The sequence below is a fragment of the Equus quagga genome, chromosome 5 (genome assembly GCF_021613505.1).
Source record: "Equus quagga isolate Etosha38 chromosome 5, UCLA_HA_Equagga_1.0, whole genome shotgun sequence".
NCBI lineage: Eukaryota > Metazoa > Chordata > Mammalia > Perissodactyla > Equidae > Equus > Equus quagga.
In genome coordinates, this window is record NC_060271.1 from 10,291,119 (window position 1) to 10,312,292 (window position 21,174).

General features: G+C 50.3%; 1 protein-coding gene across 4 annotated transcripts in view; it reads left to right on the top strand.

Annotated features, from left to right (window-relative positions):
• AGBL4 (AGBL carboxypeptidase 4) overlaps positions 1 to 21,174 on the top strand; it is a 1,241,053-nt gene that overhangs the window by 1,175,139 nt on the left and 44,740 nt on the right. For all 4 annotated transcript variants that reach the window (XM_046660687.1, XM_046660683.1, XM_046660686.1 and 1 more), the window contains exon 12: positions 16,347 to 16,443. In XM_046660687.1, coding sequence (XP_046516643.1) covers positions 16,347 to 16,443 — 97 coding nt within the window. The remainder of the gene's footprint in view (positions 1 to 16,346; positions 16,444 to 21,174) is intronic.

Genomic DNA, 21,174 nt, shown 5'->3' on the forward strand with positions numbered 1-21,174 from the left:
ACATTGTAACGCAAAACAAACCGGTTCCTGAGGATCTGAATTAAGAAATTCTCTCAGTTGGAGAAAGATTAAGCATTCTGTGACCAAAATCAATATCCTATGACCCCATCCAGGCAGAAGGACAGCCTGCCCCTGTTCTGGTCAGCAGGGAAGATAAAAGGAAGTGAGGCAATATATTTCTCTGGAAAATTGGTTGTGTATGGAAACTGTCCATGAGATTTTGCAAATCTCTTCCTCATCTGTAAAATCAGGAGTTTTGATGCAAAGTCTTGTATTAGTCAAAATGCCTCTGTTTGCAAGTGACAGAAAACCCGACTCAAACCGACTTCAGTAAAAAGGGAATTAATTAACTTACAAGCTGTTAAAGTCCAAAGGAATACTGGTTTTAGGCATGCCTGGGACAAGAGAGTCAAACTGTGTCAGCAGGACTGGGTGTCAAGCTGCTTCCTGAGTGTTTTGGCTCCATTTTCTGACAGGCTCTCTCCCTCCATGGAAGCAAAATGGCTGCCAGCAGCTCCTGGTGGACATGGCATCCTCTCAGCATTAAGGGTATTCCCTTTCTCACAAGTCCCAGTATTAAGTTGCATCAGGCCATTTGTCGTCCCCGACTAATCACTGTGGCAGGAGGAACTCAGTGCTCTGATTGGTCAGGAGAGGGTTGGCTGTCCCCACCCAGACTCTGGATGGAGTCAGCTCCTCCTGAGCCACAGGGATTGGGATTGGGGATTCAATATGGAAAAATGAGGTGGTGTGAAAAGGGAATAGATTAAGATCAGGAAAAGAAAACAACACAGATGCCCACTATCAGTACTGTCCTGCTCAGATATTTTATGATCCTCTAACCACTGGTGCACTGTCAAGTTCAGCCTAGAAAATATGAAGGTCAGTAAAGTGCAGGGAGTGCTTGAAGTCAGGAGGTGTGGTTAAAGGCAAAAGAGAGGACACACTATCTATTTTTGAGCATCTGTTTTACATTGGGCTCCATCCTCAGCACTTTCACATTCGTTATGTCATTCAATCTTCACAATTCTCTAGTTAGTAGCTATTGTCATTCCCACTTTAGAGACAAGGAAATTGAGTGTTGAGGGTGAACCCTCAATTCGTTTACTTTTTTTCCCCACAAATATTTTTTGGTGGAGTTGTACTAGGCTGTGGGGAACAAGGATGGGGAAGATGCAGGCTCTGCCCTCTGGGACTCTCAGTCTAATGGGGAGAGAGAGGCAAAGGGCAGTGGAACCGATGGGTGCAATGGGTTCAGTCCTGGTCTGGTGGGAGCCAGCTCAGGCCTGCTGGCTCCCAGGCCTCGCTCCTTTTTGTCCCCTCCAGGCAGAGGTCCAAGGTTCCCTGCTCTGCATACGTGGGGGATTGTTCTGAGAGTCTATGGTTCAAGAGGACTGATGTCTCTGGAGGCCCAGTAGATCGACTGGCTTCACCGTCTAGCTATAACTAGTTGTCACAGGAACCTGACCCCTTTACCCCAGGATCACCTGCCTGGGACTAGAGGGTCATCGTTTCCTCCACAAAACTTTTCATCTCTGCATCCAGGCCAGAGCCACATCTTTGGCCTTTCGTGGACTCCTTGGAAATGCCTATCAGACGGTGATAGTCAGGGTCTCCTTCTCCCTTCATCAGACAGTCCCTCTTCCAGGGAGCCTGGTTCTGGACTTCTCCTCCTTCCTAGACGTGATGGAGGGAGAACGAAGCCCCTTTGCCTTCCGGAGTCGGTGACGTTTGTTTGCAGCCTTTCTCACACCGACTCCCACATCTCAGCATTTCTCTTCTCCCAACCGCATTCTCCATCCATCACTAGAAAGTGACCTCTATTTCTCCTCCCAGTGAAGTCCTGAGATAACCCTGGCCCGGGAAGAAGGTGGGGCCAAATTTCCCTCCAAATTCCTACCATTAACAGCAAAATATTAATTGAACTTTTAATGCGTCATGCACTCGGCTGGGCAAGGGGAAATTATGAACAAAGCGATGTGGTTTTTGTGATCATGCACCTTGTTCACCTAGTAGAAGAGACAGATGTTTATCAAAAACCACACATACACATGGGAAGTTGCCAACATGAGAGGACTATGAAAGGGTGCCAGGGAGTGCCAGGAGCGCATATGATGGTGAGCACTGACTTGGCCACGAGGCCAGGGAAGGCTTTCTGGAGGAGGTGGTGAGGCCTGAAGAACTGGTAGGCGTTACTTAGCGGCAATGAGGCAGGGGATGTGGGATGGCCTTTCAGGCAGAGGCTCTGCCACAGAGGAGCATGAAATGGCACATAAGTGGTTTAAGAAATCCTGTTGCCCAAGGAATAAATGAGAGCATGGGACATAATATGACTTGTTGTCTTGTTGTTACTAAAATAGAGCAGGACTGAGTGAGACGTGGCACAGGCATGTTTTATATACTGACACTGAGCAGATCCTGATTAGTGTCTGTCACAGGGAGAGAGGCAGCCAGGCAGACAGACAGGCCAGCTGGCCCATCAGAGAGTGAGAATGGAAATAAAGAAAAGTCCCAGAGAGAATATATTCTATCGTGAAGATTGTCAGTCTCATGGGGAGTTTAAGCCCAGCTTCTTACCCATCCTGTGAGTGGGATCACTTATAGTTTTGTCTGACGTGAAACCGGGATGTCCCCAAAAGAGCATTAGATGCAGGGAAAATACAATAATTAGATATTACGATGGAGTTTCTTTTTTTTTTGAAGATTGGTACCTGAGCTAACATCTGTTGCCAGTCTTCTTCTTCTTCTTCTCCCCAAAGCCCCCCAGTACATAGTTGTATATTCAAGCTGTAGGTCCTTCTGTTTGTGCTATGTGGGACGCTGCCTCAGCATGGCCTGACGAGCAGAGACATGTCTGCACCCAGGATGTGAACCGGCGAAACCCTGGGCCGCCGAAGTGGGGTGTGAGAACTTAACCACTTGGCCATGGGGCCGGCCCCTGCAATGGAGTTTCATTGTAGGGGTCATGGGAGTTGCTTGATACAACTGTGCAACAAAATAAAATGAGGCAACACTACGACTAAGAAGAGTGCCACGGAGGCCCTCTAGGGAGCACAGAGCCCCCTGGCTTCTTGCAGCCACATGTGCACTTCATATCCAGGATCAATGGTGACACCACCACCCACGTCCCCAAGACAGGAACCTGGTATTGCTATCCTTATTGCCATCCCTAGTCCAGCCACCTCTGCCAGCACTCCACATTCAACCCTCAAGTCACATTACTTTTACCTGACAAATATTTCTAATGCTAACCATTCCGCCTTACTCCGCTGCTAGAGTCTTAGCTCAGGCCCTCACCATCCTCCCTGAAGCAGAACTGTCCTCTCTGTCTCCAGTCCTGGTCCCTGCCAAAGCATCCTCCACCAGGGCCACAGGAGTGATCAGCCTAAAGCCATATCTGACATTCTCTCTCCCTCCCTGAAAACCCTGCCATGGGTCCTCGTTACCTGCAGCCTAAAGTTCATGTCATTACACCACAGAAAGGACTCACGACCTGTCTTTGTATATTTCTCTTGCTTCCTCCTTCAACTTGTAGAGATATTCCAGCCACGCCAAACGTCCTAGAATCTTTGAAGGGATTGCCACACCTCAGCACACTTGCACATGCCTCTGCCTTTGCTCAGGGTGACTTTCCCTGCCGTGTTCCCCTGTCTAACTGGCCAACACCTACGTTTCCTTCCAGTCTCCAAGATTTCAGCCTTATTCTACATGAGTTTGTTTGTTTATTGACTATCTTCCCTGCTGTGATGTGAACTCCATGAGAGTGGAGACTTGTTGTTTTATGCACAGTCGTATCTCAGCATCTAGAAGAGGACCTGGTACATAGTAGACTCTCAATTGTTTGTTGACAAAATTGTTTAATGAAGACTCACCTCAAAAAAAAATCCCTCTCCCCCAGTTCAGCTCAGGTGTTGCCTCCTCTAAGAAGTCTTCCAGGATTCCCCCAATGTTAAATCTTACACTCTGTGCCCCACTTCACTCACTTCCCTCTGCCACAGGAGTCATTGCCCTGGACTGCAATTTGTATTTACATGGTTCCTCTAAGGGCTGCTCAAGGGCAAGCACTGATTTCTCATCTCTGAATCCACAGCAACTGACCCAGAGCTTATTTTAAGAAAGTTAAAATAATAAAGAATTATAGCATATTAAAAAAAACCATAGGCCGTGGAGTGGGACAGGCCTGAGTTCAGGTCTTAACCTCCATTTGCTAGCTGAGTGAGCTTAGACAACTGGAATTTCACTATAGTAATGGCCATCCCTTGGTGACACTGTGACGTAAGCCCAGTTCCTCCTCACCACACAAATGGGGAAATTGGAGCCCAGGAGGGGGTCGGTGACCTGCCCCAGGTCGTACAGCAATTCGGTGAAAGCTGCCGCCCAAATATGCGTTTCTTGACTCAGGATGTTGCTCGTCCCATTAATTCCTGTAAGAGCTGCTGACTCGGGCCTAAGCAGGAGTGAAGACAAAAGGAACAGGGGAGCGGCCTTCTTTTAAAGATCAGGGACCCCATGTCCTTCCCCTCAGCAAAACCCTGAGTGGGCCTCTTCAATTCTGAGCTAGTTTCCATTATTACTTTGCTTTCCTTCCAGCCAGAAGGCTGATCCCCCGACACAGAATGGCCCAGACCCCAGCTGAGCTCTGCAGTCACCTCCTCGGGACCATCTTGGCTGAGCTGTTCTTTTGACCCCTTTAGTGGGCTGGGGTCACCAGGCTCTTAGAGGGTCTCTAGGTTAAGGCAGATGCACTTGGAATAGATTCTCCATATTGTTCTTTCCATTCCAAGTCTAGCTTGATTTCATTCCCCAGCAACTCCAGATTCTCATTAATCCCAGAAAAGTCAAGATATAAAAAGCAAATGAGTCAGGAAATGAGAAGAAGGAATATTACCTGGAAGGTGATGACAAACTCAAGTATCTCCATCCACATATCTAGAGAAGAGATTCTTAACATTGTGGAGGCTGCAGATTTCTTTGAAAATTATGGAAAATTATGAATATTCTCCCCAGAAAAATTCACATATGCACATAAAATTTTGTCTTTAATATCAGAGGGTTCAGAAACGTCCTAATGGCCCCAGGCAGGAACCTGACCTAGAGGCTTAGAGAGCATCAGAGCTGAAAGGTTTCACAACATCAGCAAGTCACCCCTCCCCCAGCTTTACAGATTGGAAAACTGACACCTGCAGGAGACTTGCGCCACACAAGCCTCGCGGCCACCCAGACACAGAGCAGAGGCCAGACGCCAGGATCCACCAGAACTGCTCCGCTGACTACATCTCTCTTCTCTCTCCCCTCCCAGCCTGCTCTGAGATGCTGCTGCACGAATATTTACTTTGGTCTTTGTCTTGTTTTTACTGTGCATCAGTTGAAGCTTCTGAAAGTATCTCTGAGCATCTCTCGGAGAAGCAGAGCCTCCTCTGTGGCCGAGCCACATCTGAGTCCCACCAACAGCTGAGTGGGGCCCAGCTGGGCAGGCACAGCGGATTTTGAGAGCCGATTTCCAGAGCCATGGTCAACCATCAGCGGGGAAAGGAAGGCCCTGCTGGGAAATTGCTGGTGCCTGGAGTGGAAGAGGAGGGGAAGTGAGGGAGCCACAAAGTGAGCCATGGTGTGGGAGCTTGGGGGAGAGATTACCTTCCTCTCGAGTGAGAAGTGGGTCTGAGATAGACAGATGCGGTATAAATACCAGCAGTCCAGGACAAGCAGGGAAGCGAGAGGCATCCCTGTGGCCGCGGTGTGCTGGAGAAGAGAGGCCACTCTTCCTGCCGCGGTGCTGGGGAGAGGGTGTTAGACAGCCATCCTACGAGGTTAATGAGGCCTGTGAGAGCAGGTTTCTTGCCCCGTCTCTGTCTCCAAGGATCCATTCAGGGATTACTTTTTCCTGGTGGGAAAGCTGAAGGCCCCTCCCAGTCAAGCTCTGGCCCACCTCTCAAGCTCCTGGCCACGCCCGCCTCGCCTGTTTCACCTGCTGCCCCTTCACCAGATTCTGTGCATCCTCTAGAACACTGGTTCTCACTCAAGGGTGAATTCCCCTCCAGGGAATGTTTAACAATGTCTGAAGACATTTTTGGTTGTCACACGGGGTGGGGAGTTCTGCTGACACCTAGTGGGAAAGGCCAGGGATGCTGCTAAATATCCTGCAATGTACAGGACAACTCCCTACAACATAGAAGCATCCAGCTCAAAATGTCAATAGTACCTGGACTATAAGCAGCTTGAGGACAGGACCATCCCTGATTTCTTTACTCTACATCCCCAGTGTGTACATACTCTATATACCTATTACATGGCCCAACACATAGGAGGTGCTTGATAAGTGTCTGTTGAATGAATGAATGAGTACCAAGTAATGAATGAATGACAACAAACCGCTAATATGGTCTGAACGTGCAAAAATCCCCCAAGGTCATCCCATCCAGCATCAGGCACGTTGTCCCCGAGGTCAGATCTCCATCTGTTCTGGTCCAGGCAGCCTCTTCCTGATTTCTCTTCCAAACGGCCCATCAGAGCCGTAGGTAGAACTCTCACGGCTGATAAGGCTGGCCCTCGCCTGCCTGGCTGGAAAGGATATCCCCGCTTCAGGGAGACACTGCTCCTAGGGCAGAGCAGAGAGAGTGAGAGTTAGAACTAGCCATCATCTAGCTCAACCTCCAGACGCTTTTACAGGAGAGGAAACTGAGGCACACAGCATAGAAGGGACCTGCAAGGTCTTATCCCTGGACAGCCAGAAAACACAGAATTTAAAAAATAATTTCTTCTTCTCTCCCTCCCTCTGTCTCTCTGTCCCTCTTTTTCTCCCTCCCTCCCTTTTCTTGTTTTTTGGTTTATTTGTTTTCTCCCTGCCTCTGTTAATAGGCCTAACATGTGCTAAATGGCTCTGGAAACAAGTTTGAACATGACATACCCTTGTCCTTGAAGAGCATATGCTTTGTTGGAAATGACAGGTTCATAAATAATAATGATAATAAAAAGAGCTGCTGCCTGCCAGTATTGTGCTGGGTGCTTTGGATATGTGATTTCTCATCAACACAATAATCCTGTGAAGTAGATAGAGCTATCCGTTTCAGAGATGAGAACACTGAGACTCAGAGAAGGTAAGTAACACGCAGCTAAACGTGTAGGAGCCAAGATTAAAACCTATGCTTTTCAGACTCTAAACCCCACATTTTAAATAGATGTACAGTGGGATACAGGGTCAGAGGCCAAGGTAGACTAGCTTATGGGAGGCCATGAATGTGGGATTTAAGTGTTCATCTTACCCTGTAGATGACAGGGAATCAGTGTAGGGTTGTAAGTCAGGCAGTGACTTATAATTAGCAATTGTGAGAGTGTCACTCTCCGTGAAAATGGGGAGAAACTGAAGGCAAGAAGACCAATTAGGAGGTGGAAGCAATAGTTCAGGTAAGAGATAAGGGTCTGAACGAAAGGAATCGTAGTGAGAGAAGAGGAGGGGGCAGGTTTACACTTTGTTTAAGAGGGAAAATAAGCAGCACCTGGTCCAGTCCAGGTATTTCCTGCCCTTGAGGGGCAGCAAATAAAGCAGAGAAAAAGGACCCTGGAGTTAAGCATATCTGGCTCCATATCCTGGTAAGCCTACTTGCTGCTCATATGGGAGGATTCAGGCATCTCCCAGTGATGCTGAGGGTCAGCTGGGGGTGTGGGTTGAGCGCCCAGCAAGGTGTCCAGCACCAAGCCAGAATCCATTGCTGACACTCCCCCAGCGTCTCCATCCTCAGCTCTTGGCCAAGCAGATGGACTCTGGGAGCATGCAGTGTGCTGAATAATCATCCCAGAACATTCCAGATCCTAATCCCTGGAACCTATCAATGGTACTTTATATGGAGACCAGGTCTTTGCAGATGTTATTGTTAAGGCTCTTGAGGCAGGAGGTTGTCCCGGATTATCAGGATGGGCCCTTAATGCAAACACATGTATCTGTATAAGAGGAAGGCCAGGGAGATTTGACACATACAGGGCAGGAGGAGGCCATGTGACCACAGAGGCAGAGATTGGAGGGATGTGGTTACAAGCCAAGGAGTGCCGGTAGCCCCCAGAACCTGGAAGAGGCCAGACACGGTTTCTCCTCTAGAGAGGCTCCAGAGGGAGCGCAGCCCTGTTAACATTGCAATTTTGGCCCAGTGGAACTGATTCCAGACTCTGGCCTCCAGAACTATGGGAGAGTAAATCCCTGTTGTTTTAAGCCACCGAGTTTGTGCTAATTTGCTACAGTGGCAGTAGGAACGAATATGGAGCCTCACAGTTATTCCCAACTCTAAGTCATCCTTGAATGCTTGGACACCCTCCCCACCATTTCTCCGCCTGCACTCTCTCTAGCCTCCTCCTTGAAGGGAGTCTTTCTGAAAGCACCTACACATATCAAAGAGGCATCCCTTCTTGCCACTGTCTGTCTCTCCCTTCCTTCCCCCTGTCCTTCTCTGCTTCTCTAGCTTTTTCTGTCTCTGTTTAAATCTTGTTGCATCTCATTTACTCTCTCTCCTCTGCCCGTGTTTCTTTGCTTTTTTTTTTCTTTCTTCTCTTTCTGTCTCACCTTCTGCCTTTCTCTCTTCCTCTCCTTCTCTCTCTCTCTCCTTGTTGTCTACATTTGTCTCTCTGTCTCTTTGATTCTCTCCCTTTGTCATTCACTTGCTATTTTTCTGTCTCTTTGCCCTCGCTCCGTTTCTCTCTAGTTTTGGGGTTTGAGTCTCCCAGCCCCTCTGATGATCGTTGTCTCCTTCTTTCTGCTCCGTCCTGATCGGTTTCTCTTTGTCTCTTCCTGTCTGTTTGCATCTCTTTCGCTTTTGGTCTCTGCGTCTGCCCGTCTCTCTTTGTCTCTTCCTGCTGCTGTGTCTCTGTGTCTCTCTCCTTCACAGACTCCCTTACCTCGAGGATGCCTCAGGACCTGTCTGAGATTGCACAGGACTCTGCAGTTCCATCAGCAGCCTCCACACTGCGCTTCAGAGGCGGATTCATCCGTTCAGTCCATGCACCTGTCCGACCCCGGGGGATGAGGGGGGGTGAGGCAGACACAAAGGAGATTGCACCGTCTCGTTATTCTTCCGGCTTTACCTGGAGGCTCCTAGACAGGTGCCTCTTCATCTTGCAGCAGTGCTGTCAGCCTCACCGAAGAGAAATCACTTTGCCTTGGTCTACTCCTCTGCAGAATTAATCTTTCCCCTTTAATGATGATCATCTGTTGCCTACAGGGGTATGAATGTGAGCAGAGAAAGAATTTTCGGTGGGGGCTTCCAAACAGGGAGCAGGTAGGAGTTAAATTTTCTTATTTGGAGGCAGGAGGATGGCGAGGAAAGACCTTCATGAGGGCAGAGATTGTATCTGTTTTTCTCTCTATTGTATCCCAGCTCCTAGAACAGTGTCTGGCATTAGAAGGCACTTTATAGATATATGAGTAAATGAATGAATGAGTGAGTGAATGAACGAATTAATGGGTTTTAATCCTCTTTGTTCCAATACTTGATGTTCCTCACTGGACAAGTTTACTTTGACTTCTAATCTGCAAAGTGGAGAGAGAAATGAGACCTGCCCACAGCACACAAGTGTGGGAAGAAAGGAAGGGAAATACGGTATCTGATGGGTGGGGCCGGACCTTGGGGGACCTGAGGGACAGGCCAGGCCAGGTGAGCTCACTGGAGGTTCTGGAAGAGCTGCAGGGAGTGACAGTGGGGAAATGGCTCCAGAGATGAGGGACCATGAGGGAAGGAGCATGACCAGGAAGGGAGGCCACAGGCCAGGCGGGAGGATGTTTGTGAGATGCATCCCCTCGGGGACTGCTCTGGGAGGTGGGGAGCACTTTCAATCAGGAAACTGCCATATACCAAGAAGCAGGTACTCCTGACTGCTACCAGGGAGCACTTGTCCCTGAGCTTGACTGTTATCCTCAGTAGTGGGATCGGGCTGGACTTAGCAAGAGCCCAATTATGAAATGTCTGGTCAGGGCTCATGTTTCAGATGAGGAGGATCAACTCACCCTTGGTGCTGGCCAGCTCCTTCGCTCCTTCACCTCTTCCAAGCCCACTGAAGGCCCGCCTTTCCAGTGAGGCCCTCTGACCACTCGGCCTAAGGTTGCGATCTGCTCCCTGCCCCCCAGCACTCCCCTTACTCTGCTCTGTGTCTTTACATCATAGCATTTAGCATTTTCTGGCATTCTCAATAATTTATGAATGTACTCAATTGATAGTTTTTCTCCCATAGCAATGATGTAAGCTCCATGCAGGCAGGGATCTTGGTCGGTTTTGTTCACTGTGTATCTCATGTGCCTGAAATAACTTGGCACATAGTAGGTTCTCGATAAATATTTGTTGAATGATAGAATGGGGATGGGATTTTTCAAAAGGCTCTGTATCAAGGCCCTTGCTTGAACATACCATGTTAACACTGGAAAGAACTTGAGAGACTATACACTTTACCCCCAGAGAGGTTAGGCCTAGAGAAGGAGAAGGGCCAAGGTCACATGGCAACTTACTGATTGAAACCAGGTTGGTGTCTTGATTCCCACTGTGTTCTCCTTCAGTGGGCCAGATCTGAGGTCCTGTGACAGGAGAACAGAGGGCTCTGCTGTCACTGCCACCCATCTGAAGAGCTTGGGACACCTGAGAAGGGACGTTCTCTGAGATCAGGGAGCCGGAGGCAGAGAGCTGAGCGGAATGGAGCATAGGGCCAGACCACCGGCAAGGATTTGTGGCATGAACACGTTTTCACTGAGAACTTACTCTGTACACCAGGCACTGATCTAGGCACTGGTGACACAGTGGAAGAAAAACAGACAAAATCCCTGCCCTTACAGAACTGCCAGGGTTCACCTTCCGGTAAAGTCAAGATGGGAAACTAATCCGTGCGGAAAATGACCACATTAGGAGCCAAACCATTTCCATTGTCTGATTTTTTCCTGTTTCTGATTCAGGACCTGGACACTTAATGTCTCATGGTCACCTCAAGCTCAGACTGAACTTCTGATCTCTTCCCTGACCCTGTCCTCCCCCAGGCACCCCACCCCCGGTCCTCTGCACTCCAGCTCACGGCACCCCATCCGCCCAGCTGCTAAAGCAAAATACACAGGAGTCATCCTTCATTCCTTCCCTCCTCAGGCCCCACGGCCAGCGTGTCAGCAGGTCCTGCCAGTTCTTCCCTCCAAACACGTCTTCCCATCTCTGCTGTTTCTGTCCTAGTCCAGGCCCCCTCATCTTTCTCCTGGACCACTGCAATGGTCTCCTGGCTGGTCCACCTGCTTCCACTCTTGCTGTCCTGTTTTTAGCACAGTATGGACCTTTTAAAAATATAAATCAGACCATCCCATTTTCCTGCTTGCAATTCCTCAGTAGCTTCCCACTCACTCAGAAAATCCAGTCTCCTCAGGTGGCCCCGAATAAGGCTCCCTGTGACCCAGCCCTGCCTGTCTCTCCACGCCAGCCCTCCTTCAGTCCCTCTGTCCCACCCAAGGACCTGCCCTTCCTTTTTCAGAGATGCTGCCGTTCTCGCTGTCCACTCTCAGTTCACACGTCCGCCCCTCGGAGGGGCCTGCCCACACCCCCATCCAAAGCAGCACCCCACAGCCCTCAGGTCCAGGCCCTGGGCATTTTCTTCAGAGTACCATTATGAGCACAATTATGTACTTATTTTGGGATTTTTTTCTATTACTTTGTTAAGTCTCTGCTTCTAGACTTAGGAACCATTAGCCTTGGCTATTTTTTTGTTTTGTTTGTTTGTTTTTCACCACAGTACAACCTGAGCTTTCCAGACAGCCTGAACATAGTATATGATCAATAAATACACATGGAGTGAGTGAATGATAGACCCGACCACAGATCTTCGCTGGTTTTTACTGCCTGCAGAATACAGGTCTAAATTCCTGAGATTGGCATTCGAAGCCTTCGCTGGTCTGTTTCCAGCAGCTACTGCGACCTCCTCTTTCGCTCTGTGTTCCAGCTCCCAGGGCCCCGGGGCCCTTCTCTGTCTCATTTCCGACTCGTGGTCGCGTGCTGGCTGCACTCTGTGCTTCTGCTGATGCTCGTCTCTCTTCCTCCCCCTTTTCAGAGTCGTCTTTGTCCTTCAAATCTTTGTCACATGCCCACTCTCATGAGCCTTTCACAGTTCCTCCCTTCAGAATTCCATCTCCTTCTACACGTCCACAGAACTTAGCGTGTGAATTTATGACCGCACTCAAGAGAGGAGAAGACACAGGCACGGTGTAAAAAGGCGTTCAGGCTCTATGCTCACTCTGTCACTTCCAAGCTGTGAGCCTCGGGGTTAATTGTGCAAACTCTCCTTTTCCCAATTTCCTCTTCTGTAAAATCTGTATTGACTAGTGCTCTGACCCCACAGGGTTGTGGTGCCGATGACCATAGTAACCACACTGCACGGTGCATGGGGTGAGCTCTAAAAAAATAATAGTGGCTTCTGTGAAGGTGACAGTGCACCGGCCTGCTTGGCAATGTGGTTAATTGGGACATGTTAGTTTCCTCCTCTACGCTGTAAACTGTATTTGTCTAACTCTTCTTTCTCTAACCCCAATCCCTGTCTCTCTTCGTGGCAGTATACACACAGGAGAAGCCCAGCATGTTTGAATGAATGAATGAGTGAGCAGTGAATGTCCAAACGCTCATCGCCCATTGACGGTCTCAGGATGTAGGAGCCTGGAGCTGCTGACAGCCACGCTCTCGTTCAAAACAGCCCTGGGCAGAAGTCACCGAGTCAGGCTGGCTTCAGAAAACCCCAGCCAAACCCTCTTGCTTCGCCAATTCAGGGTCCTGACCCCACTTGCCCTCGCTTCTGCCGTCTGCGAGAAGCAGGCCAGCGAGCTGCCTAAGAGCCTGAGGAGGAGTCGTTCCAACTTACAGGCCAGTCTGGGGTTTCTGTTGGCTGTGAAGAGCCGGGAGCTTTCGCTCCAACTTTTTTTCCTCTCCTAATTCTGCAATATGTTGGAAAGGGTTCCAGCCGAGAGAGTTATTGCCTTCTCCTGGCCTGGATCTTAAATCTTTGTTCAAAGACAGCTTGTTTTAATTGAAAATGTTCAATCTATCTCTCCCCTCCTCTCACCCGCGTCCCATGTCTCGACTCAGGCAGGGCCACTGCAGTAAATAATCAGGAGTGAGGCTCACAGGGTTTGAGGAACATGGAATATGGTCGGAGGGGGAGAGGGAGAGAGGGTTGTCCCCGCCAACCCCCCCCCCCCCCGCCCTTTAAAACCTCGTCTTTTAAACGGAGTTTGTCTCAAATGATCAACACCGCACAGTGGGCCGTTTAAGTGGAACAGCCCGACTTCTTTGCCTTCAGAGCTCAAGAGGACTGACAGCAAGGCGACCTCCTGGGGTTGCTCCAAGTCTGCCCCGCACTGCAGGCTGGGGAGGGCGGGTTCAGGCCTCCCTCTCCCCCGCACATTCACTTCTTCAGTCCACAGCATATGTGGGTCACGCACTTCCTCATGAAGCAGGCGTTATTATTTACGTTTTACAAGTGAGGAAACTGAGGCTCAGGGAGATGGGCTGGCTTATGCAAAGCCCCACGGGTGTTCTAGTTCTTTTCTGCTGCATAACACATCTCCCCCAAACTTAGTGTTTAAAACAATGGTTATTCTCTCATGTTTCCCAGGGGGCAGAAATTTGGGACAGGCTCAGCGGGGTGCGTCTAGCTGGCAGCCTTCAAGGTTGCAGCGTCAGACAGTGGCTGGAGCTGGCAGAGCGGATGGAGCACTGGAGGAGCTGTGGGCTTGCCGGGAATCTCTTTGGTAGTCTCGCCACGGAGCTCAGGGCTTCTCCCTGCAGCCCCTCCTGGGCTGGTTTGGGCTTCCTCACAGCCTGGGACTCAGGGTCGTCAGGCTGCTTGCATGCAGGTTCCGGACTCCATGTGGAACATTCCAGCAAGCAAGGTGCAAGTTGCATCACTGTCTGACCCCGCCTCAGAAGCCCCACGGTGTCACTGCCGCCGCTTCTGCCATTCTTTTGGTTACAAGTGAGTCACAAGCCCACCCAGATTCAAAGGGAGGGGACACAGGCCACACTTTTCAATGGAAGGAGTGTCAAGGTCATGTCACAGAATAACATGTGAGATGAGAGAGATTGTTGCTGACACCATTGGAAAATAGAGTCCATCGTACACAGCATGTGGCGGAGGCGGCAACTGGACTAGGTGCGTCTGACCCCAAACTTCCGCTGCCACTTTTCTTCCCAGGCAGCAGGGACCTCTCCTTTCCTCTGGCCCCACAGCTCTTACTATGGGCACACACTATGGTTTGGGCTCCCCGAGCCCACAGAGCCAGGCTGGGTTACAACAGCCAGCAAGACTGCCTCCAGGGTTTGCTGTCAGACATGCCGTGCCCGGTGCTAGCTTGTGAACTCTTTAAGGAAGAGCACAGAGAAGGTCGGTCACGCCCGGAGGAAGAAGGCAGGTGGCAGACCTGAGCCCGGCGAGCCTGTGGCGCGTCTCACGGTCATAAACAACTCGTCTGGTGTTTTTCCATCTCCCACCGGGGCTGGCCTAGGATGACTCAGCACTCGACAGAAGAGGTGCCTTCAAGCTGGGAACCAGCCCCGGCTGGGGAAGAGCACGGTGCTGGAGTCAGACAGTCCCGAATTGAGTCTTGACTCTGCCGTTGCCGGTTATGTGGCCTTGGACAAGTTCCTTGACCTCTCAGAGCACAAGGGGAGAACCAGCCTTCCTCCTGGGTTGTTTAGAATGTGCACGAAGCAGAGCACCAGTGACCAGTGACGTGCCGGGTGCGTGGTGGGTGCCCCACAAATGCTGGCTTTCATGTCCTGAGCCAGGTCCAACCCCAGCCTGGGGACTTCTTGAAGAAGGTGGCAAGAACTCACTTAACTGATCCACAGACACTAGTCCAGCTCCGTAACCCTGGATGGCGTGGTGGCCGAGACTTACTCAGCGAAGTGACAACTAAACCGAGTTGTCTGGAGGCTGAGAGGGCATCGGCACTGTAAGGCAGGTAGAAGGAGGGAGAGTGGTCCAGGAAGATGGGCTGGTGTGGGAAAGCCCTGGAGGCAGCAGTCAGCATCCTGGAGTGTGAAGGACCAGCGGGTAGAAGGCGGGAGGTAGCAAGTACAAAGCTGGGAAAATAATCAGGGACCAAGTGTGAAGGACCTTGTGAGTCAGGTTCCAAATGTGAACTTTAAAGGCAACTGGGCGCCCCTGGAGGGTTTTTACTCGGTTGGGTGACGTGGTCAGATGTGCACGTGGTCAGGTCTGCGTTTTAGAGCAACCGCCTGGCTATGCTGTAGAAGACGGAGCAGAGGCAGGGTACCTGTGGCAGGGAGGCCATCAGGCCGGCTGATGGTGATCCAGGGGAAAGACGGTGCTGGCCTTTTCCAGGAGGACAGCAGGGGACTGGAGAGAAGTGGACAAACTCAAGAGATAGGAGGTCCCATGGATAAGAGTTGGTGACAGTTTGGCTGTTCAGAGTTGAGGGATACAAGATAGATAAGTGCTTTGAAGGAATTCAGTTCAGAAGCCATGGGAGAATGGGGCGAGGGCAGCAATCACAGGCCTGGGGAGAGGAGTATCATGGAAGGCTTTACTAAAGAGATGTCACCTGATTGGAGAAGTGATGGGGAACAATGAGCCAGGGGAAAGGGAGGAAGCACTTCTGGTAAATGAAATAGCTCATGTGACGGCCCAGAGATGTGAGATATGATACACAGAGCAGGTACTCTGTGTTGTTGAACAGATGATTGTTGTACTAATTCATACTAAAGTGTTAATGGGCAATATGGAATTGTCCCATTCCCCTTCCCTGGGGAGTTTGTACTTTAGCAGGTCATGAATCCTTACCCTAAGGATTCATTATTGGTAAATTTCAAGATGGAATGGGGACTCTGTTTAGGGTGAGAGGGTTTTACCATTGTCCCCAAGGTTACCAAAGTAGGTGATGGTCCCTGAGGGTCAAGCAGGCCCTGGTCTATATATAACAAAGGATCTCTCTCCCTTGGGTCTCGCTTATCTGCCTCCACCCTGAGCCACCTGTAGCCAGACCACGGGAGCCCAGGGATTCCCAAAGGGATGTGGTATATTCTGAAAGCTGTGACACAGGCTTTAGGGGATGACTTCCTACACCCACATCCTGGCTCCTCTCTTTCCCAGTTCTGTGACCTTGGGCAAATTATTTAACTTCCCTGCACCTCAGTTTCCTCATCTGTAAAATGAGGAAAATAATAGTATCTAGCATGTAAGATTTTGTGAAAATCAGAAAAGACAGTACCTACAAAAAGCTTAGAGCGGTGAGTGGTGTCACTGTTTTCATTACTGCGACCATTTTTATTACCAGTCCTCTTTTCACTCTGTCTCAGTCTCTTTTCCAAGTTGCTCCTTAACGCACACGCTTGCAGATATGAAGCTGGGGCGGAACGTGGCGAGAACGTTTTTGGATTATTATCGGCTAAACCCCATGGTGGAGAAAGTGGCAATTCCCATGCCGAGGCTGCGGTAAGTGGCCGAGCAGGGCCGCAGGGGGCTTGAGTCCTGCTTAATTGGCTTCATCCTCAGGGACAACGTCCCTTAGCCTCCCTCTGGCCTCAGTTTCCCATCTGTGGCACAGGAAAAATAATCCCGGCCCTGCCACAGAGAGCGTGTGGGGCAGAAGAGCTCAACAGCGTATTTCCTGAGCAGAAAGTATCGTTATGAGGTCAGACAGCGAGGCGGTGGCCACGTGTCTGGGTCTGACATGGGGATCCACAGGGATGGGAGCTGCCCGGGAGCTGAGTCCAATCATTGTTCTAGGTTAGTCTGGCTGCTTCCAGAGGCCACCGCATCTGAGAGCTCATCCTCTAGGATTCCTCTGTCATCTAGGCGTGTAGGTTTCTCATCCTTCTATTTCCTCATCTGTAAAATGGGGCAGGGGAGCTCACTTAGAAGATTATTATGAGAGGTTTGTGAAAACCCCCTGCCCAGTGCCAGGCATACGTATGTCCCCTTAGTACACAACATCCCCCTCTCTCAAGACTCGGAGTATCAGGGCTGAGGAGGACACACCCCTGAGAAGTTTCACTTCAGGTCCTCTGTTGGGGCCAACTTCTTGGGCCATGAGGAGAGAGGTCAGGAGATGAGGACCCTTCCTGAGGGCTGGGCCAGAGCCCAAAGCACTGGGTGCTCCCAAGCCTGCTGGCGGCGAGCCCAGCAAGCATTCAGGCAGTGACGTCCAATAGCATTTGGAAGCTGCTGGCCCTGCCCTACCTCTAGCCTCATGTCCTACTCCCCTAGTGGTCCAGGCTCCTTGAAGGACATGACAAGGTCCAACTTACTGCTCCTGCCAGACCAGTCTTCCCAGTGACCTTGAGGGTGACCTTGCCCATGTGTTTTTCTCCCTCAGGGCCTTTGCACGGATGTCCCTTCCTCCCTACCCTGTTATTAACAAAAACAATGTCAATCACTGTCATTTTCTGAGCAAAGTCCTTTTTGTACATAGTCTTATCTATTCCTCATAGATATTATCTTCCCCATGTTACAAATGAGGAAAAAGAGGCTCAGAAAAGTGAAGAGAATTGCCTGAGGTCAAAAGATTTTGGCAGAGGCAGGATTTGATCCTAGGCTTTTATGATTCCTAAGCTAGACTGAGATCCAACCCAGCTCCTCCTCCAGAGGGCAGCGTTTCCCACCATCAGTGTGGGTTCAAAGTCTGTCGCAGGCTCGTGCTAGCTGTGGGATCTTAGGCAAATTTCTTGGCCTCTTGAAACCTTGTCTACCTACCTTTAAAGTGGGGGTCATAACAACAACCTCTAAAAATGGTTAAAGATTAGAGGTGAGCTCAGTACAGTGCCTGGCAGCCAGTAGGTGCTCAATAAATGTTTCTGGCTTCTGGGTTGCAGTGCCAGATTTCCGACCAGCTCATTGTGTCTCTGACAAGTCCCTGGACTTCTCTGGTTGGGCTGGATGGTCTCTCAGGGTCCACATCCCACCATGTTCCCCCAGGTCCCACCATGCTGTGAATTCCACGTCTCTGAGACTCCACGTAGAGCCTACATTTAGACAATGTATCTGACTCACGTCCTGTCTCAGATTGTTCACCAGCCCTCTGGGGTCATTGTGCTCCCTCATCCTGGTGGATTGGCAGCTCCATCAGGGGGATCCCATCTGTTTCCTCTCTGGGCTCCCACAGAGCAGCCTAGACTGTGCTGAGCAAGCACGCATCTATACATTCGTTCATTCACTTAGGAAAAACAGCACTTTATGCCAGGCCCCTGGGGGAAGGAGGAGCTATCGTGGCATGACCCTGCCTTTGAGGAGCTCACCCCTGGAGGAAAGTGCTCTCAGGTCATTATTAGAAGTCATTCTTGATTGGTTAAAGTTCTTAAAAATGTAAAGCTTTATAAAACTCAAAAGAATTCTTAGAATCTCGTTTCAGGTTAATTTGGGGATTGTCTCTTTCAGGTCCTCTGTCACCCTGAATAGAATTATCTTGATCCTTTACCACTTCTTTCTTGCCTGGTGCACTGTCGTAGACTGATGAAATGGTGCAGACGCGCGGGAGCCTTCCGCCGTCATCCAGGGCCCTCCTCATGGCACAGATGAGGAAGTGGAGGCCCAGGAGCCAACGAGGCTGGTCAGAGGCAGGACAAGCACCCAGGCCCCACGTCCCCAGCCTGGGGTTCTCAGCACCAGTCAGGGAAGAGTTCTTCGAGATGGGGGGAGTCAGGGACCCGAAATGGGGTCTAAAGGTGCAGGGGGTTCTCAGGGCTCTGACTGCCACTCCTCATGGGCGTCATTGCTCCGAGCTTTGGGGCTCTCTTCGGACAAGTGCTGGAGAGCTCACTCTTCGGAGTTCCCAGCCTTGAGGACTTGAGGTAAACGTACCCACTCTTAAGTTAAGAAAAACAAAATAAACCCCTCTCCACCCGCACAAACTACGATACTGCTTGGCTCTCAGTTGGTCAGCAGCTCTTGGAAAATGAATTCCCAACAGGCCACGAGGCTCTGGTTTGGGGTTTGAATACTTCCCTTTTTTGTATTATTTCCCACCCAAGCATCAAATAGCGTAACTGAAAGAGTGGTTCTGGTTTTAGAGGAAAATTACATGTTTTGACTCAAAATTAATCTTTGTTTTCTCTCATCTCTGGGATTATTATAAGATGTCGGTTGCTACCCATGTGCTGGCAAGAGCCTGTCGCATCCCTGGGTTCCAGGCCATCCTTCAGAGAGGGTCCCCAGGGAGGGCTGCAGGGGGCCTGAGAGCAGAGGCTAGGGAGATGGCATTGATGGCCAGAGCTGAGGCCCCACGCTTATCTGGACCACAGTGACACAGTCACAGGGCTAAAGCTCTGTGCACATCAATGTGGAGAAAAATTAGACAGGAAAAATGAAGGGGCCAGCCGAGGCTCTGTGAGGAGACAGAGCCTGAGTGTGGAGGGTGGGCTGGCTCCGAGTGTGAGGTAGGCTCAAGCTCAGTGACAGGCTGGGAGGACCGGCTCCATGGTGGGGTTATGATGTGTGTGTGTGTAAGGGGGTGCTCATCAGCTACTCAACACACTGTAGCCCACCATGTGCCAGGCCCTGCACTGAGTGCTGGAGGAACATAGATAGCCCCTGCCCATCAGAAGCCCAAATTTATGGAGGAGAAAAGCATGTACACAAGCAAAGATAACAAGCAATACCAAATAGTGTATAATAAGTGCTCAACTATGCATCAGATTACACCCTCTCTCAAAAACCTTCTATGGCTCCCCATTACCATCACGATAATGTGCTAATTCCTCTTCTTGCTATTCAAAGCCCTGGCCTCCATTTAAAATTTCATTTACAGCCTCTTCGCACACCCCTGCCCCTTGTGAGCACCCTCTCCACCCCGCCTGTTATTGACCACTTCACTCCCCATGCTTCAGCTGAACAAGTCAGCTCTCTTCATGCCTCCATGTCTTTGTCTGTCCTTTTCCCTCTTCCTGGAATGTTCTCCTTTTTTGACTCAAGATGTGAGCTCTTATTTATCTTTCCAAGCCCAGCCCACAGGTCACACCTCTGTTTCACTGCACCTGTTCTCCACCTGAGATAGGGCTACTTCCTCTCTGCTGGGTTCCTAACCGCGTTTGCACACACCTGTAGCGTGGTCCGTCCTGGGGTGTATTGTCAGGGCATCTTTGCCTCTCCGGCTTCTGCACTGGACAGGTTGCTCCTTGAGGAACTAACTTAGTCACTCCCGTATCCTTCATGCCCTGTGCAGGGCTTAGCATGGATTGTCCTAAATAACCTCTGAGTGTATGAATTATAAAATGGTAGAACTGACGGAGCTCCTAAGAATCATCTACTTCAACCCCTCATGTTGTAGAAAAGAAACGTGATGCTCAACCAGAAATTGCGCTCCCACACCATCTGGCAAGCATCCGGAGGCCGGCAGGAGTACCCCAGGAAGGCTTCAGGGAGGAAGTGGGGTTGACCTTGGTTTTAAAGGACACGTGGCATTCAAACGGATGAAATAGAAAGGGGACAGAGGGTGTTCCATGTTGGGGATAGGATGCGGAAGACAGGAAGCAGGACCTAAAAAGACGCGTTCCAAGGCAATGACAAGGCCGGGATGTGTAGAGCAATCCAGATAGTAAAGATGAGACTAAAAGTTCATTTCTGCTCCTCAAACACTGCTCAGGCGCCTCCTGCAGGTGCTTCACTCAGGAATTACAGAGAAAAATCAAGTGCATGAGACTCGTAGTCTCCTGAGAGGAACAGACGGGCAAAGAAGTACTTAGAAAGTGGTGTGCTGAGGGGTGAGGCACAAAGTGCTGCGGGAGCCTCCAGAAGGGAGAGCCTTGTTTTCTGGGAAGTTGGCTTCCCAAAGGAGGCAAGTCTGGAAAGGTCAAGGAGGGCGGAGCCGGGGGAGGCGCACCCTCCAGTGCCTCACTCCCTCGGGGCCCATCTTTAGGACAGAGGCTCTTTGCCTTCTATGCCACTGGCCACCTGCACAGTCACACCCCTCCCTGGCCCTGCGCATCTCCTCCCCGTGCCGCCGTCTGCTTAGGGCTGCCCGACCTGTGGCCTTACCTGAGCTTGCACACCTCCCTCTACCCCCATAACAACATACCCGTCTTATTTCCCATGCTCCCTTTGGGTGTTAAGAACCACACTCATCAATGACATGTGAATGGCACCTTGTAATCTGCAGAGCTCTTCCTCAACCCCCATTTACCAGATCCTTCGAGCAGGAAGGACATGGCTCTTCTCCCTATTTTAGAAATG